The following is a 9,611-nucleotide window of genomic DNA, read 5'->3' on the forward strand; positions in this document are numbered from 1 at the left end:
TGCAACAACAATATACTGGTAGGGACATTTGTTATAATTCTTTTTTAATTTTTGTATCCTTTGTTTGTCCAGTTATTGTAGTTTTTTGCTCTTTATTTACTTGACCAAGAATAACATGAGAGTCCCAGCACTTAATTTACTTATGTCATCTATTTGTCACCATGTTGTACTTGTACCTTTCTGAAGTGACATGTGTATACATTATTTAGGTTTATACACAGTGACAGATAACCAGCAGTCACATGTACAAGACACTGAGTAGCAGTCAGGCAAGTAAGAAAAGGCATAAATGGCAAAGCTTTCACTGATCATCCTGCATCAGAGTGCAGGCATGCACACTACTCAGTATGAAACACATTCCTCCATTGTCATTAGATGGAGATTCTTTGTCAGAGTATGTGTATTATTTTGGTTAGTAAACAAAGTGGCCAGATGTATGGCAGAAAAGGTAAGATCAACAGTGGATGGAATATTTCTGTCCGCAAATCTGTGTCTGATGATTCAAACATTGAGCTCCTGCCATCTGTGAGATATCTGACTACTACTACTACTACTACTACTACTACTACTACTACCACTACTACTACTATTTGTCTAATAGCAGCAGCAGCAGTAATATTAATAACAAGAATAGGTGCTAATTAAAACGTTAGAGCAGACAGTTTCAAAAGGCATGCATGACAAAAAGGATACGACATCTGCAGCAAAATGATAAGTACAAAACACCCCAACCAACTTCTTCATTGTCTGCCAGGGAATACTAGTACTCTTTTATGGTGTATATGCTGTGCAGATTCCATCTCACAGTTTAAATCCGTGTCAGACTCTTAACTCAACCCTGGATTTATTCGATGTACTTGCCACAAACTTCTCCTCCTTTCTTCTAAGCTTTACAGAATCTCTTCTACAATGGTGTGGGACTAGCAGCTTCGTAAGAATGCATATAATGGGTAACATGGCTTCTGCTCATCCTCAGGGCTACTGCTAAGTGGGGTTTTCTTATTACTGTTTATTAAGTATTCAGGTCAACACTGTATACACTTAATAAAAGCATAGAATAAATTCATTTCATGACAAGCACTGAGACAGAATAATTCATTCTTCCACATCGTAATAAGAGAGCCTTTGTGGAATTAGAGGGTAATATAGGTAATGATCAGAAGCTGAAGGGGAGAGATTTTCAAAATTTCGGGGCCCAGACTTCTTTGACCGAAACATAACCCACAGCTTCTCTCGCATATGAATCTGACATGAAGTGTGAGCTAAACTTAAGCTCTGAAGAGGAAAAAAGAATAGTAGTAGTTATTTCTCTATTAACTGTTGACATAACATTTTAATCAACATTCAGTGTTATTACATCTTATTCTTGCAACAAAATCAATTCAAAGGATGAGCTTGCTTCTCCATCATCAGTTCTTCAAATCCCCGCACAAAATTGGAAATTACGACTCTCTTTCTCGATATTCCTTTGTAATTTGTATTTTATGTTGCTGGCTGCCAATGCTGAAAAACATACATCATGTAAGTAGGACGTTGCAAAAGATCTCAAAACTTGTAGGGGCTTGTTCCCTATGTGCAGATACTCATGCTTCATGCTTCATGCTCCAAAACTCAAGCAGTGAGAAGGAAACAAAGTTCAATTTCAGTGAGGTGTCTGAAGAAATATTAGTAATTGCTCTTGTTTGTCAGTGGAAGTTCTGTGTTGAAAGGTTCTTTGTGGTCCAGTTGTGCTAATCAGTTTCTTCTGGAAAGTACTTTAGAAAGTAACCAATGATTTCATTGAAATTATCCACAAACATAGATTTCAGTTTCTCCCATAAATGAGTCATTGTCTTCAAAAACTGTTTGAAGAGCAGGTTAAACATAATGTATATCTTTATCAACATCATCTACTCATATGAAGGAAAGGTATGTAAACATATCCTCGGCACAGCCATGGGCACCCGCATGGCACCCTTCTATGTCAACCTTTTTATGGGCCATCTAGAGGAGACAATCCTAGCCTCCTGAAACACCAAACCCCTAGTCTGGTTCAGGTTCATTGATAATATCTTCATGATCTGTACCCAGGGCCAAGACACCGTATCTTCATTCCTTCACAACCTCAACATCTTCTCTCCCATCTTCTTCACGTGGTCCTTCTCAACCCAGCATGCCACTTTCCTAGATTTTGACCTCCTGCTCTCTGTTGGCTCCATCCACACCTCTGTCCACATTAAACACACCTGCATTTTGACAGCTGTCATCCCTTTCACACCAAAAAGTCTCTCCCATGTAGCCTGGTTACCCAGGGACAGTGTATCTGCAGTGACGAACACTTCCTTGCTCAGTGTGCTGAGGGCCTCACCAAGGCCTTCACAGATGGGCACTATCCCCCAGACCTAGCATGCAAACAGATCTCGCATGCCATTTCCCCTAACAACCCCAATCCTCCCACCACCCCCAAAACCAGCCACAAAGGAATATCCTCGTTGACACCCAGTTCCACAACAGACTGGAAGAGCTGAACCAAATCCTTCACCAGGGCTCTGATACCTACCATCATGCCCTGAAATGAGGGACTTCCTACCTGAGATACTTCCCACCCCTCCTAAAGCGGTGTTCCACTGCCCACCCAACTTCCACAATATCCTGGTCCATCCCTATGCCACTCCCAATCCCAACCCCAACACCATGCCACAAGGATCATATCCCTGTGGAAGACCAAGGCACAAAACCTGCCCAATCCACCCACCCAGCACTTCCTATTCCAGTCCTGTCACAGCTTTATCCTACTCCATCAGGGGCCAGGCCACCTGTGAAAGCAGCCATGTCATATACCAGTTCTGGTGCAATCATCGCACAGCTTTTTATTTTGGTATAAGTACCAATCAGCTGTCCACCAGGATGAATGCCCAATGCCAAATTGTTCCCAAGACCACCCTGTGGCAGAACATGCATCTGAACATAACACAGTTGATTTCAATGGCTGCTTCACTACCCAAGCCCTCTGAATTCTTCCCTCCACCACCAACGTTTCTGAACTGCGCAGAGGGAGTATCCTTACAACACATTCTCCACTCCCGTAATCATCCTGGCCTCAACCTATGGTAACACACAATACCCACACTCTCCACCAAACAGTTTCCACCCCCTCTGTCCTATCATTCCCCCCCCCCCCCCCCCATTCTCATCTCCCACCCCATTTATTTGCAGCCCTCTGGCAATGCATCTGTCTGTCTTTACCTGCTCCTCTCATTTTTATGTTCCTTTTTCCCCTGCACCTCCCAGCTCCACAACCACCTGGTGCTGCGCCTGTCGACAGTGTATTCCCTGTACATTCCACCAGCATTCATCTCTCTCCCCACCCCCACCCCTCCCCCTATAGATTGCTGCTTGCATCCTACGTGATGTTGCATTTCGGCCTGAGGTGCTGGAATTGGCAGTGGTGTGTGTGTGTGTGTGTGTGTGTGTGTGTGTGTGTGACGAGGGTTGTGGCCGAAAGCTATACGTGAGTGCCTTTTAATCGTGCCTGTCTGCAATTTTGTGTGTCTTCTTTGCGATAAGTAGCAATCTGTCTTCTCCTATAGTGTTGATAGTCTTACGTGGAGTTTCCATTGTTTGATTTTTGCTGAACATCTTTCTTCCATCTTATAACTCTGTGATGTTTTCCTTTGTTACTCTTCTCTATAGCATTACTCTTCTCAGTGTTCATGCTTTCTCTTCTTTCCTGTGTTTATTCACTGCTTTCCAAACTGCATCTACCTCCGACGCACACTGTATCAATGACAGTCCGCGCACAACACAGACTTTGTGAACGTGCAGATTGTTGATGCAGCATATAATTCCCCAGATTCTTTCCTCAGATAGTTAACTGCATTTATTCCTGTTCCTATTGATCCCACTTCATCTCTCATCCTGACTTACTTTGTTTTTGTTTTCCCAACCTGCCCGTGGCACATGAACTTTCGATCCTGGATCTAACCGTTCCCCTCTCTCTCTCTTTTCGCTTATCACAACAAACACACATACACTACCATATTTCATCATGTTTCTGTACATTTTTAACGTATTTGTGCTTGGTTTTATGTGGTTTCATATATTATTGCATATTTTTACGTATTTATATGTATTTTTACATATCTGTGCCTGGTTCTGCGTGTCTACATATTTTTTAGGCATATTTACACGCCTTTTTGCTTATACAGTTCCTCTCACAGTTATCAACACTCATTTTGCCCATTTCTGCGTCATTCCCATTTCCTGTGCATTTTTCCTGCTACGATGGTCCCTTCCTCCATTTTTCTGCTCCAATTCAGAAAAGTATCTTTCCTGTCTAAAACCCAGTCCCACATCCTGTTTCTCAAATGCTGCCTAAACCATGGCAGCCCCCCCCTCCCCCCCCCCCCCCCCCCCAAGCGGCCTAACTGTAAAAATTGCTTTCTCTGGATCCCACCTCTCCTTTCACAGTGACCTACACCTTTTCAGATCCCACCAATTGCTGGTTCTCATAAACCTGGTACTGCAAAAACACTTCTCTATGACACAGGCATCCTAGAACCACCTCTGCTCCCTCCGCAAGATACCACTACTCTGCAATCTGTACTTCATACATCACATCTCTGAAATTGAATCCCTTGCTCTCTAGCAGCTGGAGGAGCATTCGAGACACCACCTCCATAAATTATACAACCTGATGACATGCTACTGCCACCTCGGGGCACCACTCTCCAACCCCTATAGTACCCACAGTGTTTCTCCTCGTGCACGCCTCATAGCAGCTAAACCCTGCCTAGTTGACCTTTTCAACTTGCCACATCCCCCGAAACTCCCTACCATGTTGTTGTTGTGGTCTTCAGTCCTGAGACTGGTTTGATGCAGCTCTCCATGCTAATCTATCCTGTGCAAGCTCCTTCATCTCCCAGTACCTACTGCAACCTACATCATTCTGAATCTGCTTAGTGTATTCATCTCTTGGTCTCCCTCTACGATTTTTACCCTCCACACTGCCCTCCAATGCTAAATTTGTGATTCCTTGATGCCTCAGGACATGTCCTACCAACCAGTCCCTTCTTCTAGTCAAGTTGTGCCACAAATTTCTCTTCTCCCCAATCCTATTCAATACTTCCTCATTAGTTACATGATCTACCCACCTAATCTTCAACATTCTTCTGTAGCACCACATTTCGAAAGCTTGTATTCTCTTCTTGTCCAAACTGTTTATCGTCCATGTTTCACTTCCATACATGGCTACGCTCCATACAAATACTTTCAGAAACGACTTCCTGACACTTAAATCTATACTCGACGTTAACAAATTTCTCTTCTTCAGAAACGCTTTCCTTGCCATTGCCAGTCTACATTTTATATCCTCTCTACTTCGACAATCATCAGTTATTTTGCTCCCCAAATAGCAAAACTCGTTTACTACTTTAAGTGTCACATTTCCTAATCTAATTCCCTCAGCATCACCCTACTTAATTCGACTACATTCCATTATCCCCATTTTGCTTTTGTTGATGTTCATCTTATATCCTCCTTTCAAGACACTGTCCATTCCGTTAAACTGCTCTTCCAAGTCCTTTGCTGTCTCTGACAGAATTACAATGTCATCGGCAAACCTCAAAGTTTTTATTTCTTCTCCCTGGATTTTAATACCTACTCCGAATTTTTCTTTTGTTTCCTTTACTGCTTGCTCAATATACAGTTTGTATAACATTTGGGAGAGGCTACAACCCTGTCTCGCTCGCTTCCCAACCACTGCTTCCCTTTCATGCGGGAAGCAGTGATGACATGCTACTGCCACCTCGGGGCACCACTCTCCAACCCCTATAGTACCCATAGTGTTTCTCCCCCATCGACTCTTACCAGCCATCCACCAAATCTAGAACCAAAACATTCCTGTAACAGTGTTGACCTTTCCACCAAAACCCTCAGCTCCACAGAAGTTCAATCCCATCCAAAGGCCTCACCTTTAGCCCTACACCCAAATTTAACCATGCTGGACTTGTCAAAGACCTACTTTCCTTCTCCTGATCACTGCAATGGAAGCACATCTTTGCTGCCAATCCTTCCAACCAAAACCACCCTAACTCCAACATCGAACCTTGTCTCTTCCAATTCGTGCCACCGTCCAACCGTGATACTCACCCCCTCCCACCTAACCACCTGCTGATCACCTTCCAGAAATTCCTTACCTTCAACTTAGCATCACCTTCCTTCTCCGGGCCACCAACCTTTCAGTAGAAGAAAGAACAGCTATACACAGCCTCAAAACAAATCATGAGCTAATTATCCTACCTGCAGACAAAGGTTCCACCACTGTTGTTATGAATCACAGTGACTACCTGGCAGAAGGCCTACACCAATTGTCTGACTCCTACACCCATGAACTTTGCCAGAGAGAGGTACTGGCAGAAATAAAGCTGTGAGGACGGGGCGTGGAGTCGTGCTTGGGTAGCTCACTTGGTAGAGCACTTGCCCGCGAAAGGCAAAGGTCCTGAGTTCGAGTCTCGGTCTGGCTTACAGTTTTAATCTGCCAGGAAGTTTCATATCAGCGCACACTCCGCTGCAGAGTGAAAATCTCATTCTGGATATCACAAAGATTCTCCAGCTTCAGAACAGTCACTGTCTACGACTTCGTTGCTGAGTTCTTACACCCTTTCCTGTTTCAAGATATTCTCAGTGAAAGCCATTGAGAGTTACTGTAATGAATTATACACACATTGTTGAAAACCCCTTGACTTAAGTGACAGGCTTTCAATGGAATTTATCACTTCAATAACTGATTGAATGAACCTAATGAAGCACAGGCTCATGCTTTATAATGCCACTGCTTCTCAGTGAGTAAAACATGTGTCCAAATAGCATGAGGAGCCATCAGAGCTAGCAATCCAGTGCAGTGGCCAACCGTACTGCAACCTTCATCTGTACACAAGCCTACAATTTTCCTAATTGATGATGTTTCTTCTTTAAAAGAGTGTAGTATTACAAAGAGATATGTCGCTTTTGCTCTAACAGTTATTTTTGTACAGAAAAGAAAATCTTTATGAAATTTGTCATTTATAAACTGCACGTAACAAATTAGATGTGCATCATTGTAGTTGCCTGTAGCTCCATCCAACTGAACAGTGACAACGCCTTTTCCCCTGATTTTTTTTCTTCAATTTTGTGCGCATAGTGTCCGTAGTTGCTTTATAATTCATGAGGATTTTTGATCTGTCGTTGCAATGATGGATCAAAAATACCCTCATGCTTTGCCTTAGGGTTTGTCAGTTAATTGATCATTAATGCTGCCATTTGTATCCAGTTTATGAAAATTAGTGACGTTGTCTGACAAAGGTACACTTTATTGTAGCTTTGCAACTGGCTCACTTATCATAATAGGTACTATTTCCAGAGCAACTGATGAAATAAGGGCTTCTGATGTGCTGTGAGGTTTGTAGCTCTTTGCTACACTGTATACAACTTTTTTAGATGAAAGAAGAAAACTCTGTATGGCTTCACTTGTTTACTGAAAGTTCCTTTTTTGTTCTCTTATTTCTTTTAACCTGTGGGTAAAGTATTTTCAATGTTTGTTTATCAACCTTCTGTAATTTGACTCCAGATATCATGTCAGCAATAGCTTGTGAGTGAAATTAAAATTTTATTCATACAAGCAAGTAAGGCAATCTTGTACAAGGTTCTGTTACTAGACCATTAAGTTACATGCAGCTAGAGGAGACGGACTGGAGGAAATAATTCAAAAGTGAAGATAAGTGCACCATACATTGGCACTGTACATAATCACCTATGCACATGTCTTTTGGGAAGATTGGTATCCTTCCAGATTGACATTTAATGGATGACATTCATAAAAATATGGGCTCTGTTGATACTCAGGAAGGTGATGTGTTAGGTTCAAGAGGACCATGTGAAGCAGATATGAGGGGAGGTTTTGAGATTATGAAGGAATGACGATAAATATCTTGGCCCTGAATCCATATCATGAAAGTATCATCAATAAATCTGAACCGTCAAGAGATTTAGGATTGAGTTACTAGGAAGGTTTCCTCTGTATGAGATGAGACAGTAGGTTTGGATTAGTAGGACATTGAGAAAAGTAATGTTCAACAGTGGCAAAGCAGTGGACGTAGGAGATGTTGGTATGCAAGGAAATCATGTCAGTAGTGACAAGTAGAATTCAGACGGTAATGTGATGGGAATGTTTGAGTGGTGATAAAGGAAGTGTTTGGTATGGGAAGCCAGGTGGTGGGTCATGGATTGGAGCTGTTGGTTAACAAGGGAAGTAGACAATGGAAACCGTACAGTTTTTATTGGAGTGGAGGTGATTTTAAGAAATAATTTTGAAAAATATAGTACAGGCTTTTCTTCCAGAACTGTTGTGATAGTTTAACTTTGTTCCAGTTCTATAATTATGTGATGCAATGAGTAATGACAGGTTTTGTTACATTGCATTGATTTTCATTAATTTCATGTATAAGCCATTGTTCTCTAAGTTCTGATAAGTGATCTTTTTTTCTCCAGGGAAAAAAGAATATACTCTGGAGCCTCATCATATTTTGCTGCTGATTCGAATGGCGTTGGAGGGAAAAAATCCAGTCAGTCACACTAGTGAAGTGTCAAAGCAGAATCAGAGGAAGCCGCGCACTGATGATGAAGGAAAAGAATCGTCAGACAGCAATTCCAGGAGTACAGAGGAACCTAAGAAGAAACTGGGGGCACAGAGATGAAATATGTAGTCAAATTCAGAAGTCTATTATTGAGTTGGTTATAGATGCCACTTGCATATAATACCTGTGTATAGCCTCCTTTGTTGCTATAAATACAGAAATTGATATTTTTATTTTACAAGATTTATTTGTTTTGTACATATATATGGCAACAGTGGTGTTAATAAATACTTGTTATGATACACTGCTATCTTTTGTTGCAAATCATTGGTAGTGTGTACATTGTTTACCTGAAACCGCATCAACAGCAAGACAAAATTTTTCGCATGTCTAGAAATCAAAGAATTTAATGGCTTTTGAAATAGTGGGAGGCTGGAGGAATAACACTTTGGACATAAAAACAGCATTTTTTCTGAGTAATACTGCCTCACTGGCTGTCGTTATTTGGGATTTAAATGTCCTTGCATTTTGTATTTTTCATTTCTGCTGTGTATCCGTTTTCAAGTGTCTGTGCCCTGATGACTCAAGCTTATTTCCATGTGGTACATATATGCATGTGGAAATAACCTTGAGTCTTCAAGATGCAGGCAGTTGAAAATGGTTACGCAGCTGAAACTGTACAATTGTGAAGAGCACAAAATAAAATGAGTGCAACATATTAGTGTCGTTTAGATTTTTTCTGTGGATTAAATTGCAACTTAAATTCAAAAAGAGCAGATTTGAGGGATTAGTGCCAGTGAATGCATTGCTGCAGAATAGCCAGCCACTCAACAGGACGATGTTCAATACAACTACTTATCCCAAAATCCCTTGTGCTACACATGTGGTCTGTTCCAGCAGATATGCACTGTGTCACATATGCCTCTTTAATTAGCCATTGGGGGGGGGGGGGGGGGGGGTTGGTGAAACAGGTATATTTATTAGCTAATTTACAACTGGGAAAACGCTGTTTTTATGATC

General features: G+C 41.7%; 1 protein-coding gene across 2 annotated transcripts in view; it reads left to right on the forward strand.

Annotated features, from left to right (window-relative positions):
- LOC126175182 (protein tumorous imaginal discs, mitochondrial-like) overlaps positions 1-8,901 on the forward strand; it is a 113,280-nt gene extending 104,379 nt beyond the window's left edge. Inside the window, exon 8 of one of the 2 annotated variants that reach the window (XM_049921772.1) lies at positions 8,506-8,901. In XM_049921772.1, the coding sequence (XP_049777729.1) occupies positions 8,506-8,711 (206 nt within the window). In that variant the 3' untranslated portion in view covers positions 8,712-8,901. The remainder of the gene's footprint in view (positions 1-8,505) is intronic. The other variant, XM_049921774.1, reaches the window with a different exon arrangement.
- Positions 8,902-9,611: the final 710 nt, after the last annotated feature.

Source organism: Schistocerca cancellata, chromosome 3 (genome assembly GCF_023864275.1).
Source record: "Schistocerca cancellata isolate TAMUIC-IGC-003103 chromosome 3, iqSchCanc2.1, whole genome shotgun sequence".
Taxonomy (NCBI): domain Eukaryota; kingdom Metazoa; phylum Arthropoda; class Insecta; order Orthoptera; family Acrididae; genus Schistocerca; species Schistocerca cancellata.